Genomic DNA, 23,239 nt, shown 5'->3' with positions numbered 1-23,239 from the left:
CTTTTCACCCTGATGATCCCTCGGTTCCAGCTCGCATCTCAGCCTGCCTGTCGGACATTTCACACTGGATGAAAGATCATCATCTTCAGCTTAACCTTGCGAAAACAGAAATGCTTGGAGTTTCTTCCAACCCGACTCTGCACCACAGTTGCCTTTAAATAGCACAACATTGTGATTAACTATTCAGTACAATATTTTATTTCCTTTATTTAGCCAGGAGATCACATTGAGACAGTACTGTCTCTTCTTCCAGTGAGACCTGGTCAAGATGGCAGGCAGCACATAAAGTTTCATATAAAAATCACAAACAATACCACAAAATTACAAAATCACCATTCTTAAAAACATCAGCTCATAACAAACAATTGCAGGTGTCCTTTAAGATGTTGTATAAAAGATGTTTAAAAGTTCTCAGAGTCGGAAGAGTGTCAAGATTGAGCTGATTTTGCAGGTCATTCCAAGCCCTGGGAGCGTGAACGGAAAAAGCACGTTTGCCAAGTTCTGATAATGCCCTTGGAACTATCAGACGAATACATGAACCAGATCTAGTATTTTGATTGTTGGTGTGAAATGTTAATAAATTAAAAATATAGGATGGTAATTTACCTAAAAGAGCTTTTAAAATAAATAAGTACAGATGTAATTTTCTCCTTTGATATAGAGATAACCAGTCTAAGGAATCATACAAAATACAGTGATGCGTCCGTGAATCTGCACCTGTGACAAAACGTATTGCTGCATGATAAACAGAATCTAATTTTCTTAATAGGGTAGCGGTTGCGTGCATATAGAGATGATCACCATAATCCATTATAGACAGAAATGTACTCTCTACTAATTTTTTGCGGACTTTATAAGGAAAACAATTTCTTGACCGGTATAAAAAACCTAACTTTGGCCTAAGCTTTTTCAGTAACTTGTCAATATGTATATCAAAGGCTAATCTCTCATCAATCCAAACTCCTAGATATTTATAAAAGCTAACTCTTTCTATTTGAACACCGTTCAGAGTTTTTATTGTCTGATCTGTTGACTTAGTGCGGCCACGGCTAAAAATCATATATTTAGTCTTTTTTGAATTTAAAACCAATTTTAAATTTTGCAACGTACACTGCAATATTTGAAAAGCAATCTGTAGATGTTGTACAGCTTGATTTAAAGAATGTGCTGCTGCATATATTATTGTGTCATCGGCATACAGATGTATTTTTGCTGATTCTATTCCGTGACCTAAATCATTAATATAAATAGAAAATAACAACGGAGCTAAAACCGATCCTTGGGGAACCCCAGTGTTAACATTTAGAAATGGTGAATTATAATTTTCTACTGTCACACATTGAGTGCGTTCTGAAAAATAGTTTTCAAACCAGTTTAGAGCAGATTGAGTAAAACCTAAAAGCCTAAGTCTCAGCAACATTAGTTTATGATCTACAGAATCAAAAGCTTTAGATAAATCAATAAATAAAGCAGCACAGGACTGTTTACTGTCTAAAGAGCGTGTGATATCATTTAAGATTAATGTAGCTGCAGTAACCGTACTGTGTCCCGTTCTAAATCCTGACTGGTGATCCTGAAGTATATTATTAATTGACAAATATTGTTTTAGTTGGTCATTTATCAATGACTCAAAGACCTTTGCTAAAACCGACAATCTGGAAATAGGACGGTAATTATTTGGGTCTGCAGGATCTCCCCCTTTTAATAATTGCGTAACCATAGCAGATTTCCACAATTTAGGTATCACATTAGAAGTGAGACTTAAGTTAAATAAAGAGGCTATAGGTTCTGCAACTAACTCTGCTGCCAGACGTAAGAAATAAGGGTCAATTTTATCGATCCTGGTGATTTTTTAATATCTAGAGTCTCTAAAGCTTTATGGACCTGTGTGACGGTGATAGGCAAAAACTTGAACAAATGTGAGGAACTGTTTCGAACAGACTCAACAAGTGTATTTGAAGTATGGGCAGATGAGGCGGGAGAATCAGAAATCGAGCCGACAGATATGAAATAATTATTAAGATTGTCTGCAATGGCTTCTCTGCCCTTAACTTCAGTATTATTAACTTTTAAATAATTTGGGAAATTAGAAGCCGGTTTAGGTACTGAAACAGACTTAACTAATTTCCAAAAATGTACAGGATTTTTAAAGTTTTTGTCTATCATAGACATATAATATTCACACTTTGCCCTTTTTATTAACTTTGTACACTTATTTCGTAAAGCTCTATATGAATTCCAGTCTGTAAATCCATAGGGGGGCACTAGACCTGGTGACTCATTTTGTTCTCTTGTTTCTTTCATTTAGGCTATTTATTCACATTTATTATTACTTTGCATTACTGCCCAAGTTACTGAACTAAGGCAGTAATATAGGCTACGTTTTAATAGTAATAACAATATGCAGTTGTATGCAAGCTGACCCACGATCAGACTATTCATTTAACCGGTAAATAAATATAGTAAAATCAGCTCAACCGAGTCATCCCGCTTCACGTATTATCCAACCAACATCATTGTTAGGGAAGAGCTAAATGTTACAATTTAATGTCATTTAAAACAATTACTTAGCTTCATTTTAAGGCATTAGTGTAGCCAGAAAAATACCTAAAAAGATACCAAAATTCACACGTTATTAAAGTGAAAAATGGTTAAATTTTGGCATGGATAACACTCAATATGCTATATAACTTTTTTTCATGATTTTAAATGTAAAAACAAAGATTTATCTTAGGCTATCATAAGTGTGTTTTTTTCGTGAAATTGTAAGCCATCATAAACCATTAGGTTACTAAGCCTACCATAATTTTATTTATTAATTATTTAATTTATTAAGCCTTTTTTAATAGCTTGTTTTCAGGTTATTTTCATTTTAGGGCCATGAGCTACAAGTCAAAACAAACTCGATATGTTGTATTTTAGCTCTTAAAATAGATCTACAATATATTTTGTTTAATTTTGCATGAGCAAAAAGCTGTATAGCCTAAATGACATATTTTTAAAAGATTATCATTCTGCTTACCTGCAGCGCGTGATAGGTTTCTCAGTTGATCCGCGATAAATCCACTTAAGCACTATATTCCATTTATAACACTGCAAACTTGACTTAATAAACGCAAAAGGCATTTATTATGTGTTATACCTTGACTGCTGCTGCATAATGGGATGTTTCTCTACACAACTGTAAAAGTGCGCTTTTTAGCAAAATGAAAGCAAACATTCAAAGGGTTCTGCGTTTTGTCAATTTTAGTTTAATTGTAATAATATTAATAATAATATTAATAAATAAAATTAAAATATTATTTATAGTGTAGCCTACTGTGGGACTGTGCAGTAAACTATTTGTTTTTATTAAAACATTTTTATTAGGCTACATCTTCCCGAACTAAATGACTGGCAGTTGCGTCTCTGCTAAAATTAATTTAACAGCAAATTTCTTATGTGTTTTTTCCTTTTAGAGCTCAAGAGAGTTGTGTTTAAATAATTAGTTAACCAAAGCATGTAATGAATTAAGCTGCTCCTATCATGTCACCCACTTTTCTCCGTTGTGAGTTGAGTGCGCCTCCATCGCCGTGTGCGCGTTTTAAAGGCTATTTACGGCCGCACCTGACCTGACGCGGGGACCGGATCTCTGAACTATAGGACTAGCTTTAATATCACTATTTGCATAATTCAATTGCTATGTCATATATTTTAAAATATTTAAATGTGTGTTCTTAAGGTTGGAACGACGAGAGTGTTAATAATTAATGACAGAAAGAATTTTCAGTTTGAGTCCTTTATAAAAACTGGGGGGGCACAAACTCTTTCTGGCAAAGGGGGGCTGGGGGGGGCAAAGGGGGGCATTGCCCCCCCCAGCCCCCCCAGACCCCCCCCCCCCCCGTAGCGCCGGGCCTGCTTATAGATGTATGGAGAGTCAAGAATCCTAATACCAATCAGTTCTCTTGGATCAAACCTAATGGGTCATCTAGGTCACGAATAGATTTTTGGCTCATAACTGAGGAATATCTGGAGCTTGCGAACCAGGTTTTAATTTCTGCTGCACCATTGACAGATCACTGTTTGATTTCACTAACTTTGACACCAGTAAGAAAAAATACTACTAAGAAAGACGATTGGAAGTTCAATGCAGAACTTTTAAAGGATAAAGTTTATTGTAGTCAAATTAAAAAACCTAATTAGTGAGGTTGAGAATGATTTCTCTTTAAATTCCAGTGGGATTAAATGGGAGTACTTTAAATTTAAAACCAGGGAAATTTCTATTCGGTTTGGTAAACAAAAGAGAAGCGATATATTGCAAAAAGAATTAAGAATAATTCAGGAAATTAATGATTGCTGTAACACACGATAAGGTTAAAGATGTGGAAAAGTGAATCACTCTTCAAGCTAAATTAGACAGCATGTATGTAATGAAAGCACAAGGAGCTTTTGTAAGGTCTCGGGCAAAATGGATGGAAGAAGGAGAGAAGAACACAGCTTACTTTTGTCAATTAGAAAAGAGGAGACAGCAAAGTAATGCAATTCATACTTTAGTTATTAAGGATACAATAATTACAGATTCTAAACTGATATCTGAGGAAATATATTCATTTTATAGTAATATTTATTCTACATCATATTCTGAAAATTATGCTATTCAATTTCTAGAAAAGGTTAAAGATTATATCCCACAGATAGATATTGAATTTAAAGAAATGTGTGATGAGGATTTGAAGCTAGAGGAACTTAAAGCAGCTATTAAAAAAATGTGTTTGGGTAAGTCTCCTGGTCAGGATGGTTTGACTACTAACTTCTACAAATTTTTTTGGGAGGATATAAAACATTTGTTATTTGCAGCATTAAAATAGTGTTTTAATTCTAATACTTTACTTACAACTATGAAACAGGGCTTAATTATTCTTATTCCAAAGGCAAACAAAGATAAAAGAATTATTGAGAATTTGAGGCCGATTACTCTACTCAATGTGGATTATAAAATTCTTACATCTGCTATAGCTAATAGATTGAAATTTAGATTGAATCAAGTTATAAGTGAAACTCAGTCTGGTTTTATTAAAGGAAGGCTAATTCACAACAACATTAGACTTGTCTTAGATCTAATTGATTATGGACATTTAATTAAAGGGTTTGTTGGGTTTGTTTTATTTCTTGACTTCTACAAGGCATTTGATACTGTAGAACATAATTTTATTTTGAATTTTTTTGGTTTTGGTCATAAATTTGTTAAAGTAATAGAAATGTTATATAAAGACATAAATAGTTCAGTATCATTACCATTTGGGACTTCGAAGAGGTTTAACATTAATAGAGGCATCAGACAAGGGGATCCAACAAGCCCATATTTATTTATTTTAGTAGCTGAATTATTAGCATTGTATGTTAAAAATTGCAGAGCTATCAGAACTTTGAATGTTTTAGGGAGTCAATTAATAATAAGTCAACTAGCAGACGATACCACCCTGTTTCTCAGTAATGCAGAGCAGATTTCAGTTGCCATTAATCTGGTGTCTCATTTTTCAAATGCTTCTGGTCTGCAATTGAATTTAAAAAAATGTGAGCTTATGGCAATCCATAACCATACCGAAACACAACTGTTCAATATTCCAGTTAAAAATGAGGTAAAATACTTGGGTGTTGTTATTTCTAAAGACCCTAAAGATAGGGAAAAAGCTAATTTGATGGATAATTTGATAAAAAGTCAAAAAATATTAAATTTGTGGGTTCAAAGGGATCTATCTATTTTTGGTAGAATTGTTTTACAAAAGTCAGAAGCACTTTCCAGGATGATTTACCCAGCTTTTTCTTTAAGTATTTCTGATAGGTACGTTAAAAATCTGAATCAAATGCAATATAAATTTCTATGGAAAAATAAGCATCAATTTTCTAAGAAAATCAGATGTAGTGAAACCAATCATTGAAGGTGGATTGAATGTAATTGATTTTGATGTTATGAATGGTACCCTTAAGCTGAAGTGGCTTCAAACCTTCCTTCGACATAAACATTCTTTCTGGTTTAGGTTTTCTTCTAAAATTTTTGATTTCTTTGGGGGCATAGACTTTCTTTTAAGATGCGATTTTGAGCCATCAAAGTTAAAGTGTAAATTGTCATCTTTTCATAGTCAGGTATTACAGTATTGGAAGTTAATATACAAACATAATTTTTCGCCACATAGCTGTTCTTTGTGGAATAATAAGTATATACTTCTTAAGAGGAAATCTGTGTTTTTTCAAGAGTGGATGGACAAAGGTGTTTGGTCTATTTTACAAATTTTGGATGGGGTTGGAAATTTCCTTAATTATGATCATTTTTGTGAAAAATACCATATTATTCGTACTTAGAAATTGTATTTGTCTTTGTTGAAAGCTATTCCTGGTGGTTTGGTTCAGCTAATCAAAGGGGAATTGGGTTATTCTTCTGTGATACCAAGATTGGGCAACCTTATTTATTTCTGGTATTAATTTTACTGGGCAGAGCTGTAATAATAAGACCTTAAGAAGGTTAGTAAATACACAGCTTTTCCCTTCTAAAGTTAAGAAAAGACCCCTTGTTTTAGATTTTCCAGAAGACAAGGTGGTTCGAATTCGAACAAGATTTCTCTCTTTTCCACTTCTACCAAAGGCAAAAGAAGTTCAGTTTAAAATTATTAACGATATTTATCCTTGTAATGAGTTCCTCAGACACAGATTTAATTTGGATTGTAACGTTTGTACCTTTTGTGAAGCAGACATAGAGTCATTGGAACATTTGTTTTATTTATGCAAATTTTCAAAAAAGTTATGGGATGACATTACTGTTTGGTTAAGATTAAAATATGTAATACCTGATTTTGATTTTAAAACTGTAAAATATTGATCTTTTTGTCAGAATTCTGAGCTGGAATTTTTGGTTAACAATATTGTGACTTTGGCAAACTATTTCATTCATAAATGCAGATTTTTTAATAACCCCCCCACTTTTCTGCGTTTCCACAAGGATTTAATGGTCTTCTTCAATTCCTTAAAGCTGATGAGACATAAAAAAGCCCTTAAACTGTGTAGTCTGTTAAAGGCATTTTTTGATGATTAACTGCTTTGTATTATAGTGCATTGTATTTTGCTTTTTATTTATTTCAATTTTATTATTTTTTTAATATATATTTATTTGTTTTTTTATCTGTTTTTTATGTGAATGCTGCTATTTGGACTTTCTAGATGAATAAGATGTTTCTTTGTTCGGTCATTTGTTCTTTTTTCTGTATGTTCTTATAAGATCTAATAAAAAAAATAAAAAAAACTATTGCACCATTAAAAAAAAAAAAAAAAAAACTTTAAAACGGAAAAACAAATCGCCAATAGGTGGCAGCAAGAGACCGCTTTAATCGAGTGAAGCTTTAAGTGATTCATTCAGCCACGAATCACTGATTCAGTGACTCGCCCGACTTTATACAGAGTCCTGAATCATTCGTGTAAGGAAACGCCACTGTGTATTATTCAGAGATGTACAACTGTTCTGCTGTTTATTTTATTATTATCATAGTAATGATTTCACTATTATTTATGAGAAAATAACGCGGAAGTTTTTTAGCGCCTCGTCACGTGATCGTCAGCATCCATGGCAACGGTTCTTTATGTGTTGTTTTGAACTTGCTCTGTCATTGGCATCTGATCTCGGCGTCCTTCGTGGCAACTGATTCCCAGATTATTGATATTATTGATTGTTGGATACATCGATTGATCGCCTGCTGCTCCCTTCATTCAGGTTTGACCCTTGTTATCACACTGTGTTTTGTGTTTAGTATGTCTTGTGTTCATTACAGGTTTCAGAGTCGACTCACCTACGACTCGCTCCAGTTTGAGGGCCTCAACATCACTGTGGGAGAGCTGAAGCGGCAGATCATGAGGCGCGAGAGGCTGAAGTTCTGCCAGCTGAAGATCAGCAAAGCCCAAACTGATGAAGGTGAGATGAGGAAAAGCCACTTAAACTATACTACACTAACATTAGATGTGTTATCAGACAGACTTGTAGAAGCTGACATGTGTTATCATGACTCTGATGGTGACATATAGTGATGTTTTGAGTGTTTTAAAATGCTAATGGCACTCAAAGTATACCATGGTAAATGATTATTGCTATATTCAAACTTTATTTTGCTGTCAGAATACACAGATGATGATGCTCTCATCCCCAAAAACACGTCGGTCATCATCAGACGGGTCCCTGCGGCTGGACTGAAGTCCTCCAACAGAAGATTTGTTGGGTAAGTCATGTGAAATGAGTGCAATCTTCCTCTGATAGATGTTATATCAAGAGTTTGAGTCTGTCTGTGGTGTTTTAGTCACACAAGCTTCTTTGTTTTGCAGACATCAAGCTGGACCATCAGCTAAATCTTCTCAAACAGGTGATTCTTCACTCCTCTCACTGGAGCAGCTGTTGAAGGTATTGAACAAATGATTAATTCACCCCACTGTGCTGCTCTGTATTGAACTGCAGTGTTTGCATTTGAGGCGTCATAATGACATGTAGTGCAGAATATCAATACACAGTGTAAAACACCCCCCCCCACACACACACACACACAGCTTCTTAGACAGACCAGTAAAATAAAATTCTAATGTGCAAATGCCTGTGAAACAGACTGAGAATCTGGCTGAGGCAAAGGCATCAGAGGAGGACAAGCTAAAAGCGGTGATGTACCAGTCCAGTCTGTGCTACTACTCCAGCAGGTGAGCGTTCAGACACTGACAGGTTTGGTTTGTGAGAAATGTTAGAGCTGATTTTCATGGTTCTGATGTTCATCAGTGAGGCCATGACACTGCTTGGGCTTCTTCCACCCAACTATGTCTGCTTTCACTGTGGGATCCCAGGACACCACATTAGGCACTGCCCCTCTAAAGGGGTAATTGGGTTTTCTAAGCTTATGGGTGCTGTGAACTTGAGCTCTTGTCTCCATTAGTCAGATTGTTTGCTCTGTCGTTTGACTGTCACTCATGAATTCACAGGGCAGCAGCTCTGCTTCGCAAAAGCGCATCAGGAGGAGCACAGGGATTCCCCGCAGCTTCCTGTTGGAGGTGGACGACCCAAACCGAAAGGGAGTCATGATGGACGGCAGCGGCAAATACGTCATTCCCATCATAGACGCGTGAGTAAACTGTACTTGGCATTGCAGCATGTTATAGTGTTTGTGAAAATCTCACATTATGTCTGCTTGTGTGTGTTTGCGCTCGATCTGTTCAGTGAGGCCTATGCTGCTGAGAAGAAAAAGAGGCCGTCCTTCTCCTGCCAGACCAAGCCGCTGCCCTCCTCTTCCTCAGCTGGTGCAGCATCTTCAGTCCAGGACGCCAGAGGGAAACGTTCCCGCTCCCCATCTTCACCAGAGACGCACGGCGACCAGAAGAGACCACGTCACTGAGAGACCTTCACCCAAGAGACCTGGAGTCGACGTGAGCACAGTGTATATATTGTACATAGTTTATGAATAAAACTGAATAAAGATTATAGCAGCATAAACTGTGGACTGGTTGACCTTCACACAATACAGAAACACAAAAGAAAATGATCGACACATTAAGATAGAAATGATGAACAAACATGCTGCGGGAGAACCAGTGTGCTGTCCTGCTCACAATCTAAAACTTTTAGTTAAAGTTTATTTCAGAGGTGCTTCAGGGAAACTTTTTCTTATGAAAGGCCAAAAACTAAACTCGTCTGAGGGTGGTGGGCTGGAGGTAAATCTACCAAACTGTAAAATTGTCAATGTAATGTCCTAGTTTATTATTATTATTCATTATATAATTTACATGATTCACTGAATACTGTAATTTACAACATTTCAAATTCTTTAATTGTATTAATAATTATACATTTTATAATGAATGAAAGTCTTACAATAAAACATGAACAATCCCATTTATAACACTAAAAATACACTTTGCCTTCGCTTGCTGATGTCTTCTGTGATGTCTGCTCTCCTTCAAGTGACTATTATTTTATTTGATTCATTCACAACATTTCATTGAAACGTTTAATTTCAGTTTGTTTATTTTTGTATCTCAACAGTTAAAAAATAAAGTTATGTTGGATTAGAAATGACAATCTCTGTTAAAGACTTTCCCCCAAAACTCCCCATCATTCTCCCTCTCTTCTCAGATGGGATGGAGGGCCAAATCAAAGGTTACCGTGGATCCACTTTGGCCCACGGCCCTAGTTTGGGCATCTTTGATTTACACCGATGACATGCTCATCTAATCAATCCTGGCCAAACAAAATGTTGCAGCTCATCTGGTCTTCAATGATCCCAAGAGAGCCCACGTCACACCTCTCTTACCTCTCCACTTACACTGGCTGTCAGCTGAAGGTTCAAAACATCTCCACTTGCTACTTGCTACACTTGCCCCTCTGTCCAGAAGTGAGCACTGCCTCTTAGAACCATCCCATCAAGGATTTGGGGGTGTTTAACCCTTCTGTGCTGTTGGTGAAGTTTTGGTCCACTCTGGGCTGATTTTGAGGCTTAATTCACCAACAACTTTCTCTGTGGTTCAGCAAATGGGATGATTTTTGGTGACAAATCTTGTTGACACATATTTTGGGAAAATACTTTTAGAATTTTTTAAAAACTCAACAATACACTCTGGGCAAATTTACCACCCTTTCATTGTGTTCATGGCTGTTTTTGCCCAAATGATTTCCATTATTTTTAAATGCAACGTCATGACAGCGTATAATCATGCATTCTTGATTGTTGGTGGTTTTTCCTGTTGGGAAGAGGTAAGATTTGTGATTTTTACTGGTGATCATCAGTTACAGTTCAAAAAAGCTTGATTTCTTGCTTTTATTTGGTGTTTAGTGAGTGTGTGAGGTTGTAAGAGAGACTTTTACACACATATATTGATGTGTAGGAGAAAATACAAAATAGGCACCTCAGCTGTCAGAACATAGTAAACATAGTAAGTGTACTTATGCATGTACTCTATAAATTGCAGTTTTACTCCACAGAACTCCATATAAAAGTCAGACACGCTTTTGCACGGGGCAATGTAAAGCATTTAATGGTGCCAACTGATGATCAACAGTAAAAATGAAATTTGACCTCTTCCTAAGTGGCAACCCACAAACCAGAGTTGGTGCTGGTCAAAAGGAGACCCTAAGATAATTTTTACTGCGGTGCTTCAGCAGAGAAACAAAAACGCACAAGCATATGTATTTAAATGTGTATTCATTTATTATATATAAAAATATGCATTTAAACACTCAACATTAAATGTTTCATAAAATAACAGTTTACGTCAAACACTGACATGTCTTCTGCAGAAGGATTCCTAATTGCAAACATTTACAAAGGTTGTCATAAAACCCTGTCTGAAGCTGTAGAGATAGACGGTCCTCGGTGCTGCATGCTGTATCTGTAACGGTCAGCTGCTGGGCCCGGTTTTTCAAAAGGTTTAATCCGGATCAAATTGATCCAGATTTAGTAATTCTGTTTTTGCGATCCGTGATCAGGTAATCCAGCTTACTTTTTGAGCCAGTTTTTCAAAGCAACATCGAATTGGATCAATCTGATCCGGATAGGAACTTTTCAGGATCACTAAATCTGGATAACCAGTGCTCAAACAGGATAGGAAATCACTATCCAGATTTTTTGGATCAAAATGATCCAGATCCTACAAAAAAGATCTGAAAAACCCAAACTAAAGGTTTGATCTGGATCAAAACCAAGATTAGATTACGTGATCTAATCCGATTATGTAATTCGTTTTTTCTTTTAAAAAACCCATTTTCAAGATTTGATTTGGTCTTTGCACTTTTTTTTTTGGTTATTCTGTAATCATTGCATGCATCACTAATAAATATTATAAAAACAAAAATATTTTCAATTGTGATGAATATAGATAACAATTATTGACAATAAAATGTATTGTTTTTGGTCAATTTTCACAGCTGTTTGGGGGATTATTTTATTGGGCCAAGCTATTTCTACTTTGCTGTAGGCCTATACTGAAAGGCTGAATACGTTAAAGCCAATAATCACTATAGCCTGATGGATGAACAAATAAAATTAAAACCTTATGAATCAATAGTATATATCGTAAGATACTGTGTGATCCAAAAATAGTATTATTTAATAAAATTTTTAAGTTTTTATTACATTTTGGGCATAAAATCCACACTAAATCCACCCTTCTGGTGGGATCAGTTTAATCCAGGTTTTTTGGATCAAAGTGATCCAGATCCTACAAAAAAGGTCTGAAAAACCCAAAGTAAAGGTTTGATCCGGATCAAAACCAAGATTAGATTACGTGATCTAATCCGATTAGGTAATCCGTTTTTTCTTTTGAAAAACCCATTTTCAAGATTTGATCCAATCCCTTATCCAAAATCCTAGTGGATTACTTTTGAAAAACCGGGCCCAGGTGTCAATTTTCAAAACTCTAGATACAAAATTCACATCCATTGCTAAAATTGCACATTTTTTTGCAAAACTTTTAACTCTTTTTTCAAATGCTTGGATAAAACACACACAAGTCAAAAATACTTTGTTCATTGAACTCAGATCACCTTTTCAATATAACACAATTAAACTTCAAATTGATCCCATTTCAAAATGCAACTCAAACATTACAATTGAAATAACCATGTATTCATTTAATTAACATGATGTTATTATCAACTGATACAAGCACTCAAAATAATAATTAACTGTTGCATTACTCTGGATGTATGGAAACTTTTGTACAATATTACATGTTTAGATGATGAAATAATCAGGATAGATCAAATGACATCAGTTACCACAGAAGATGACCCAACTGAACTACATTATCTATAGATGACATCTTTATTCATCCTTAATTTTTTATATTTATGGTTACTTTGTTCCATGTACCACTTTTACAGACAATGTTTTCATATCTGACATTACTGTATGTATGTGAGAAAGCCCAATCACAGCAATATCAGGCCTGGATTCACATTGACAGAAGGTTCTTTCCAAGATTTTTGACTTATGAAAACACCACTGTGATGTAGAGGAGAACCAAACCCACAAGACCAGAAAGATGGAAACCCAGATCCTAAAATAGAAGTCTGATATATAGAAATATATGCAAATTACACATGTGACATAATAGTTCATAAGAATTTTACATATATAAAATGTCATACATGTCAAAATATTGCCATTTTTTACAGTTTTTCTTGTTTGCTTTGACCTGGTTAAAGAAACTAGGTTCCACTTCATTTTCATTTTCACTATCCCAGCAGAGCAGAAGACAGGTCTTGCAAATTTGTAAACCTTTTCTCATTGGGTTGACACATTTTCCTTACCATTTTTCAAAACAGTTAACACAGATGTCATTCAAGCAGTCCAAACTCCATTGTTTTAGCTATGGTAACCAAACAGAAACCATCTATTCCTAACCATTAGACACTACCAAGATCAGTTTGAATTCACTGAAGCAGCGATTTGAAACTCCTACACTCAAGTCTTCAATTAGCAATCAGTCTGCAAACCTTATATAAATGGTGGAAGGTCTGTGTTGTTCTGTGCCAGCATGGATGGAGGAGGTCAATTGTGGCTATATGTCCTATACTCCCAAAAGATTTGACTGTACATTGGTTTAAATGTGTTTAATATTTACAGTATTTTATTATTTTTGTCTGTTTTTACAGTATTTTAGTTTTCAGCCACAGTTTGAAAATTGTCATGAATTTAATATAAATTTAATCAAAGCATTTCTTATTCTGGATCCAATTCTTTGCAAAAAGGCAAATTTGACGGCCCAAATAGAAAGACAACAAATGGCATTGGCAATAGGCTACAATGACAAGCAATGGTGGTGCACTGACTTCTTTGTATTTTGTTGTCCATTGTGTAATGATTAATTGAAAGAGCTCATATATTTGTTTGCAAGTTGTGTTGTTTGAAGGTAAAACTAGCTTTTGTTTCATATTTTAAATGTTTTGACACGATATGTGCCTTTTGCAAGCAAAATGTGTCATTTTGACCATGAGTGCTGCTGTTTAGGCCTGTGTGTCTACTGTTTTGAAAATGTGGAGTTTCAGTTGACAACTGCATCCAAGCAATCGAGAAAAACTGTGACTATTAGAATTACAAATATAAACATGTATGTTACGTATATATATATATTTATATATGATCTATTATGTTATATATGTTACCCCTAAAAATATTTTACCTATAATTTTACCTATATTATGACATTTTATAATAATGTAATTTGCACATGTTGCCATATATCAGCTTTCTATATGGGGATGTGCAGTGAGGAAAACATTACAGTAAACCTACATTATGATGGAATGAATAAAACTAGATCAGTATATCCACTGTCTGCACCGTTCCCTCTACACTTATGTATAAACCATCATGAAACCTGTATCATATATTTTAAACAACAATATTTAATGATTGTTAATGATTGTTTATTGAAACAATGTGCATTTTGTGTGCTGGTGATCTAAAGTAGTGTTCCTGTAGTATTTGTATGATAATAGGATTATGTGAACCAATGATCCTGCAAATGCAAGACTTCTTTAAGGAAATGAATGCAGCATGCAGAGTTTTGAACACTGGAGAGTCTGTGTTAGTGACTGTTCAGAGTTTTGTGTCTAGAGTTTTGAAAATTGACATCAGGGTTCTGAAATTTGTGGCAAAATGATTGAAAAATACTGTAAAAGAACGGTAGTCAAGCACTTTTCATATGTATTTGAATTACTTTATAATGTGGAGTTAATTCAAGCCTTTCTGCAATGATGAGTCACACACAATGTCATTACAAAGTTCCTGTGCGCACACAGACACACACACATATGCGTTTTAAAGCTGATTTATACTTCTGCATCAAGTTTACGTGTATGGAGTATGGACACTGACGCTGACCTCTCAAAAAATAAAACTATATATCACGACAATGCGTATCGCAAACTCTGTGAATGGTCAGCTTGGTAGAGCTGAGATGTGTGGTCAGGGCTGAGAGCCATGGGAGAGTGTTTACAGGTGTTGAATCCGGTAAAGGAGCTCCATATGAAAACTTTTGTTTTGTGTTTACCTTATGATTAAAATTGTTGCACATTCCCTGGTTACCGACTATGAATGAGTGAGTTTGAGCTACAGTATGTTGCATTAACAAGCAGAAACTCAACACAAAGGAACAAGGAAAACCTGTTGCCAGCTAGCATTTTGGAATTGCATGGCTTCACGCAAGGCATGTGCCATAGGTCACGGTGATAACTTGTTGCAGAAGTATAAATCAGCCTGAACTTTTCACTGTTTTTGACAGAAATGTGACAGTGAAACCCCTATATGACTGTTCATGTCTGTACATGATAAATGATTCTGTGTGCCTTATAGTAGGGGAGAGCGGGGACGAAAGTAACGCTGGACGAAAGTAACAAAGGCCAGATAACATTGGCTTTCCAGGCTATGACAGCATATTCAGCCCGTTACTGTAACAGCAGGGCAGGAGTGGGATTTCTTTTCAGCCCTGCAGTTTCAAGCCTTTGACCGGCCCACCTCTGTTCACGACTGACTATATTAAAATAAGGTCATTTGCAATTCAGTTTCTAAAGACACTATCACGTCTTTTTCAAGGAAACAGCTGCATTAGAACTTCAAATGTTTTTCATAAATATGAGAAGATTAAAGGGTAGCTAAATCTCCAAAGCTATACTTTAAACATCACATTGTCCCTTCCTGCAATATCTGACAATATATTCTGTGCAAAATTATTTATAGATATGCAGTCTTTTGTAACGGTGGTCACACAAAAAATGTAAATAAAATATGTACACCCACATAAGTAACCCAAACAGTATTATATTGTCCTCCTAACACTAAAAATGAAATAATAATAATAAAAATAACACTTTACTCAGGAGAGGTTAGAGCAGCAGAATCACAACACAACATGCTGACCACTGGACCACAATGTCACTGTTATGTTGGTAAGTTTGGAAGAAGAAATAAATATTGCGCTGGTATCTGCAAGACTCTTTTAACCACAGTATTACTTTCTATTGAAGGCTTAATCTTTTCACCCCTTTTTTATATTTCTGATCAAGTTATGTCAGATTTATTAATGTAGTGAATCATCGGATTTTCATTGAGCAGGTGTAATATTCATTAATATTAATTATTCAAATTCTTTTTTTCACTAAGGTGCCGCTGTTTAAGGTCGAATGCTAAATGATCATCATTAACCTGCCGGCTGCGTCTTGCTGCCTGCGAGAAAATAAATAAAAAGAGTGAGGCTATGGTCAAATAAATAAATGAAAAAAGTGCGACTGCTGAGAGTGCAAGCAGCTAGGGACACCGGCCCTCGCGGCCAAAAAACTTTCCCAGTGCTCCCGATTAGCCAATCCAGGCCTGTGTAACAGGTATAGAAATAATAGTTCACTTTATTTATAGAATTACACAAAATGTGTGTTTTACCTGAAGTGTTTATTAAGTATACCTGCTCCTTTAAATTTCTAAGAAAGCTTAAGTTTTTTAATTTACTGTTCTGCACCCGCCTCCTCCTTTTCTGTACTGACTGCACATGGGAGAGGTGGGTGTCTGCAGCTCTAATTAATCTTAAATCATATTTACTTGACTTTTGAAGCCAGTTTTTATGTTTCAATATTATGTATAACTTTCTTTTTCACATATTTCACATAGTTCGTTATTTTTGTGTTTTCACTTTAATTGAGGTTTTGATTTATATTTGTCTGATTGAAGCATGTAAAAGTGATGAGGGCGAAGACACACTGTAAAATCTGTGCTTTTGTTTACATCAGGAGTGATTAAAGAGCCGTCACAACTGCTGATACCTGTCTGGTTATTCCCACAATAAAAAGAAAACAATGCAGAACCCTTGATGGAGCTGCCAAATATCAGATGATGGGTTCAAAGTAACAATGTGTAAATTATGTTTAAAGTGAAATTCATTCAATCATTCATTTTCATTTCGGCTTAGTCGCTTTATTAATCGGGGGTCACCACAGCGGAATGAACCGCCAGTTTTTCCAGCATATGTTTTACGCAGAGGATGCCCTCCCATGTTGCAACCCATTACTGGAAAACACCCATACACTACAGACAATTTAGCTTACCCAATTCACCTATACCGCATGTCTTTGGACTTGTGGGGTAAACCAGACCAACCAGTGAAAACCCACACCAACACGGAGAGAACTAAAGTGAAATTCTTCTATAATTTTTTAAAATACCACCCGATATTGATAGACCACACTTATGAGTTAGTAACCACAGCAAAACATATTTCTGTCTAAAACATCATCTTTTCAAAATACACTCATGAAATTGAGATAATTTCTGTATTTCTGCAATAAAATGTCTAGTCTACAAATAAACTTTTATTCATTCATTCATTTTCTTTTCAGATTAGTCTCGTTGGTTCACAGCGGAATGAACCCCCAACTTATCCAGCACGTTTTTAGCAGATGCCCTTCCAGCTGCAACCCATCACTCGAAAAAACCAAACTTTTAGTTATTTCTAATTATTAACACACAGCCATGTCATTCATCTCAAAACCTTTATTGCTTCTTTTTTACTGTTAGAAAGATATATCAGAGTAAAAACAACTAGTGTAAAAGTCTGCGTCTCTCTGTGTCGCTCAGGCTGCACTGCAGTGTCTATTCACAGGTGTGATCCCACTACTGATCAGCACGGGGGATTTGACCTGCTCCGTCTCCGACCTGGGCCGGTTCACCCCTCCTTAAACGACCTGGTGGTCCCGAGCTCCCCCAAGAGAACCATATCGATACCGAACTTAACGCGGACACCCGATCAACATAGTCCACTGCAGCCCAGAAGCCCTGAGCTCAAGCGATCCGCAGCCTCAGCATCCCAGTAGCTTGGATTACAGGCGCGCGCCACTGAACCCGGCGAGAGCTGAGAGAATCAGAGCTGTGGAGAATCTGATCATCACAGCGACCTCTAGTGGAGGAAAACTGAATGATGAATAAAAACTGTCTTCATAGCCTTATGACATTAGATAATAATAAACAGCAGTATGATCACAAATAAAAAAATTACAGTAATTAGTATCAACATAGTATTTTTGAACTAAAGATTATTATACCATATTTATTAGCCTTTACAACTCATTTTATGAGTGCCACAACATTCTGTTTTCTGTATCAACTAATAAAATGTAATAAATATTGTAGTATACTTTAGTTTTTTTTTTACAGTAAAAGTGGTTTATTGTATCATAATACATATAGCTGTAAAAAACATATTACAGAATGGGTTATTTGTTTATGTTAGGTGTGCATCTGCATAAAACATTACAAACAATCTACGAGCAGAGATAAATACAATATAAAATTCTGAAATAAAATGAACAGAGCTTTGTTGTTTTTCAACGAGTCAAACAGTATTCAGGTACAGTAATGTAATAATCAAATGTAAAATAATACTGCTATTGTCTTCATTTTTTAATTAAATAAAATGATTTGCAATTAAAATGACAAATTATGCATTTTATTAGACCTAAAGCTTTTACAGTCGCAGGCCTCAGAAACACACGCAAATGCTAAATTATAATCCAGACTCAACCTTGTATTTCTTGTGATGTGACTATTGTGAATGATCATTGATGCTGAAATAATGCTCTGGGATAATTTATGTGAGCTAAGGGATAATTGACCCAAAAATGGTAATTCATAATCGTCACAATCATATTTATGCGGTGAACTATCCATTTAAGATTGTGCAAACAGTGAACCTCTGAAAAAGTAAAGCTTTAATGTTTTAATTTTCCACTTAAATACCAGTTCCTCATCTAACATTCATTCATGCAGTGAATAACTATCATTAACTGAGTTACATATTTATTATTCAGTTTACTCTTACTCATCCACTAACTGTGGTGTCAGATGCGGTTTTGACCTCCATCAGTGTTTTTAACATCTATAAGACTCAACAGAATCTCACACAATCTGTGGCATAAATTGATAGACTGTTTCAGCTTTAGCAGCACATCATGCTGAATTACTGATCCTGAGCTGAACATTGTTTATACAAGTACCACAAGTTATTTATTCTGGTCTAAAGACTAAAAAGCTGTTTAATATTAAAGATAAAAGGTAAACTAAAACCACTTTGTCCTCTCTGACACTAAATATGTTTTAGCTGTTTTATGATTAAAAAATTATGTTTGTGATTATTAATCTGCAACCAACAACCTGCAGTATTTTATAATATGGTGGCCTTTAGCGTCATTGTGCAATATATGAACTGTGGATTACACTAGAGGCCACATCTGCATCTGACACCATATTAAGTGACTGAAAAAGTGTTGATTCAATTAGTGAATGAATGAATGAATAAATGAGATACTCACTGAATGAGTGAATGTTAGTCGCTGAACTGCTTTTCTGTTGTCATTTAAAAGCTTTTCATTTCCTGATGAACTGTGGCCTATTTGACGAGATGTTTCGCTGTTAAACGGCAAATCATAAATAATTTAGTTATGAAAATATTGTTTCTATATGTATTAATCATTATATATATAATATATATGAGTCACTGGGCGTTGCAGGCACTGTTATTCAATGGTTCAGATTTTACCTCTCTGACAGGTCATTCAGGGTGTCATGGAGGGGAAAGGTGTCCAACCTACAGCATCTAAACACTGGGGTACCTCAAGGCTCTGTTCTTGGGCCACTTCTCTTCTCCATCTACACGACATCTCTAGGACCAGTCATTCAGAAACATGGATTCTCCTACCACTGCTATGCTGATAATACCCAACTATACCTCTCTTTTCACCCTGATGATCCCTCGGTTCCAGCTCGCATCTCAGCCTGCCTGTCGGACATTTCACACTGGATGAAAGATCATCATCTTCAGCTTAACCTCACGAAAACAGAAATGCTTGAAGTTTCTTCCAACCCGACTCTGCACCACAGTTGCCTTTAAATAGCACAACATTGTGATTATACTATTCAGTACAATAAACTTTACTATGTGGTTCTAAAATACTATAGTATTTAGTTTAAATAACTATATTTTATTTGGGACCGTACTGCTGTTTATTTTTATCCAAACAGTGCCATAAGACCAATAAAAAGTCAACTTTACTTCATCATTTATCATTTTCTCTATTAGAGGTCGCTGTGATGATCAGATTCTCCACAGCTCTGATTCTCTCCGCTCTCGCCGGGTTCAGTGGCGCGCGCCTGTAATCCAAGCTACTGGGAGGCTGAGGCTGCGAATTGCTTGAGCTCAGGGCTTCTGGACTGCAGTGGACTATGTTGATCAGGTGTCCACACTAAGTTCGGTATCGATATGGTGCTCCTGGGGGAGCTTGGGACCACCAGGTCGTGTAATGAGGGGTGAACCGGCCCAGGTCGGCGACGGAGCAGGTCAAATCCCCCGTGCTGATCAGTAGTGGGATCACACCTGAGAATAGACACTGCAGTGCAGCCTGAGCGACACAGAGAGACGCAGACTTTTTCTTCCAGGTGCACTTACACATACAAAAAAAAGAGGAGAAATACTAATTAATCTCTTTCCCTAATTTTTTATTGTTCTGACCATTCTAGATTTATAGGGTCATCATAATTGCATTATAACAGGCTTCATCAGGCAGTAAATCTTTTGGACTCTTAAAATGTTCTTTTGATTATCAGAAACAATAAATATCACACACTTCTGATCACTTCAACATTCACTGTAATCCACTGCCACAATCACACACACACACACACACACACACACACACACACACACACACACACACACACACACACACACACACACACACACACACACATGGCTGTATAATAAAGCTTTGAACTAAACTTTGGATTTGGATGAGGCAACTTTAATATTGTATTGATTTTAACACATAATGAAGATCAAAGGCAAACATGAAGGGATTTACATTATAAACGCATCAGGAAATGATGAGATTAGAGAGTTTTAAATCATTTTTAACACACGGAAATAAACTTTTGTAGAAAATAAATTTGAAGGTGGCTTTAAAAAAAGTCTTAAATTACTTTAAAAACGAAAAAACAAATCGCCAATAGGTGGCAGCAAGAGACCGCTTTAATCGAGTGAAGCTTTGAGTGATTCATTCAGCCACGAATCCCTGATTCATTGACTCGCCCGACTCTTTACAAAGGCCAGAATCATTCGTGTAAGGAAACGCAGCTGTGTTTTATGCAGAGATGTCCAACTGTTCTGCTGTTTATTTTATTATTATCATAGTAATGATTTCACTATTATTTATGAGAAAATAACGCGGAAGTTTTTCAGCGCCTTGTCACGTGATCGTCAGCATCCATGGCAACGGTTCTTTTTGTGTTGTTTTGAACTCCGCTCTGTCATTGGCATCTGATCTCGGCGTCCTTCGTGGCAACTGATTCCCAGATTATTGATATTATTGATTGTTGGATAAATCGATTGATCGTCTGCTTTTTCCATCATTCAGGTTTGACCCTTGTTATCACAATGTGGTTTGTGTTCAGTATGTCTTGTGTTCATTACAGGTTTCAGAGTCGACTCACCTACGACTCGCTCCAGTTTAAGGGCCTCAACATCACTGTGGGAGAGCTGAAGCGGCAGATCATGAGGCGCGAGAGGCTGAAGTTCTGCCAGCTGAAGATCAGCAAAGCCCAAACTGATGAAGGTGAGATGAGGAAAAGCCACTTAAACTATATTACACTAACATTAGATGTGTTATCAGACAGACTTGTAGAAGCTGACATGTGTTATCATGACTCTGATGGTGACATATAGTGATGTTTTGAGTGTTTTAAAATGCTAATGGCACTCAAAGTATACCATGGTAAATGATTATTACTATATTCAAACTTTATTTTGCCGTCAGAATACACAGATGATGATGCTCTCATCCCTAAAAACACATCGGTCATCATCAGACGGGTCCCTGCTGCTGGACTGAAGTCCTCCAACAGAAGATTTGTTGGGTAAGTCATGTGAAATGAGTGCAATCATCCTCTGATAGATGTTATATCAAGAGTTTGAGTCTGTCTGTGGTGTTTAGTCACACAAGCTCCTTTGTTTTGTTTTGCAGACATCAAGCTGGACCATCAGCTAAATCTTCTCAAACAGGTGATTCTTCACTCCTCTCACTGGAGCAGCTGTTGAAGGTATTGAACAAATGATTAATTCACCTCACTGTGCTGCTCTGTATTGAACTGCAGTGTTTGCATTTGAGGCGTCATAATGACATGTAGTGCAGAATATCAATACACAGTGTTTAGCAAACAACAATACACACAAACACACACACACACACACACACACACACACAGCTTCTTAGGGAGATTTGAGGGTGTTTATTTAGAGCAAATCAGTGAAATAAAATTCTAATGTGCAAATGCCTGTGAAACAGACTGAGAATCTGGCTGAGGCAAAGGCATCAGAGGAGGACAAGCTAAAAGCGGCGATGTACCAGTCCAGTCTGTGCTACTACTCCAGCAGGTGAGCGTTCAGACACTGACAGGTTTGGTTTGTGAGAAATGTTAGAGCTGATTCTCATGGTTCTGATGTTCATCAGTGAGGCCATGACACTGCTTGGGCTTCTTCCACCCAACTATGTCTGCTTTCACTGTGGGATCCCAGGACACCACATTAGGCACTGCCCCTCTAAAGGGGTAACTGGGTTTTCTAAGCTTATGGTTGCTGTGAACTTGAGCTCTTGTCTCCATCAGTCAGATTGTTTGCTCTGTCGTTTGACTGTCACTCATGAATTCACAGGGCAGCAGCTCTGCTCCGCTTAAGCGCATCCGGAGGAGCACAGGGATTCCCCGCAGCTTCCTGTTGGAGGTGGAAGACCCAAACCGAAAGGGAGTCATGATGGACGGCAGCGGCAAATACGTCATTCCCATCATAGACGCGTGAGTAAACTGTACTCGGCATTGCAGAATGTTCTATTGTTAGTGAAAATCTCACATTATGTCTGCTTGTGTGTGTTTGCGCTCGATCTGTTTAGTGAGGCCTATGCTGCTGAGAAGAAAAAGAGGCCTTCCTTCTGCCAGACCAAGCCGCTGCCCTCCTCTTCCTCAGCTGGTGCGGCATCTTCAGTCCAGGACGCCAGAAGGAAACGTTCCCGCTCCCCATCTCCACCAGAGACGCACGGAGACCAGAAGAGACCACGTCACTGAGAGACCTTCACCCAAGAGACCTGGAGCCGACGTGAGCACAGTGTATATATTGTACATAGTTTATGAATAAAACTGAATAAAGATTATAGCAGCATAAA

General features: G+C 36.6%; 3 protein-coding genes across 8 annotated transcripts in view; all 3 read left to right on the top strand.

The window, feature by feature from the left end:
- zgc:174354 overlaps positions 1-9,483 on the top strand; it is a 90,236-nt gene extending 80,753 nt beyond the window's left edge. Inside the window, 1 exon segment of the mRNA NM_001111152.2 lies at positions 9,215-9,483. The gene's annotated coding sequence lies outside the window, so the exon portion shown is untranslated.
- Positions 7,631-11,229, top strand: zgc:174353. Of its 4 annotated transcripts, XM_073916491.1 has the most exons (8): positions 7,631-7,936; positions 8,138-8,237; positions 8,341-8,416; positions 8,615-8,703; positions 8,780-8,876; positions 8,980-9,119; positions 9,215-9,420; positions 10,127-10,619. In XM_073916491.1, the coding sequence occupies exons 1-7, from the start codon at positions 7,777-7,779 to the stop codon at positions 9,387-9,389; spliced, it is 837 nt and encodes a 278-aa protein (XP_073772592.1). In that variant the 5' UTR covers positions 7,631-7,776; the 3' UTR covers positions 9,390-9,420; positions 10,127-10,619. The 4 variants fall into 4 exon arrangements, 3 of the variants coding, with proteins under 3 accessions (XP_073772592.1, XP_068075522.1, XP_073772593.1); XR_012387052.1 differs by lacking the exon at positions 8,780-8,876 and having other exon boundaries at positions 10,127-11,229; XM_068219421.2 differs by lacking the exon at positions 10,127-10,619 and having other exon boundaries at positions 9,215-9,897.
- A 10,085-nt stretch (positions 11,230-21,314) lies between these two features.
- LOC110438889 (E3 ubiquitin-protein ligase RBBP6-like) lies at positions 21,315-23,239 on the top strand. 3 transcript variants are annotated; one of them, XM_073916530.1, is made up of 6 exons: positions 21,315-21,640; positions 21,842-21,941; positions 22,049-22,124; positions 22,370-22,458; positions 22,735-22,874; positions 22,970-23,239. In XM_073916530.1, the coding sequence occupies exons 1-5, from the start codon at positions 21,463-21,465 to the stop codon at positions 22,832-22,834; spliced, it is 543 nt and encodes a 180-aa protein (XP_073772631.1). In that variant the 5' UTR covers positions 21,315-21,462; the 3' UTR covers positions 22,835-22,874; positions 22,970-23,239. The 3 variants fall into 3 exon arrangements, with proteins under 3 accessions (XP_073772631.1, XP_073772634.1, XP_073772632.1); XM_073916533.1 differs by lacking the exons at positions 22,735-22,874; positions 22,970-23,239 and having other exon boundaries at positions 22,049-22,086; positions 22,370-22,424; XM_073916531.1 differs by lacking the exons at positions 21,315-21,640; positions 21,842-21,941; positions 22,049-22,124; positions 22,370-22,458 and adding an exon at positions 22,465-22,631.

The sequence above is a fragment of the Danio rerio genome, chromosome 11 (genome assembly GCF_049306965.1).
Source record: "Danio rerio strain Tuebingen ecotype United States chromosome 11, GRCz12tu, whole genome shotgun sequence".
NCBI classification, from domain to species: domain Eukaryota; kingdom Metazoa; phylum Chordata; class Actinopteri; order Cypriniformes; family Danionidae; genus Danio; species Danio rerio.
This window is presented reverse-complemented; position numbering and strand designations above follow the sequence as displayed.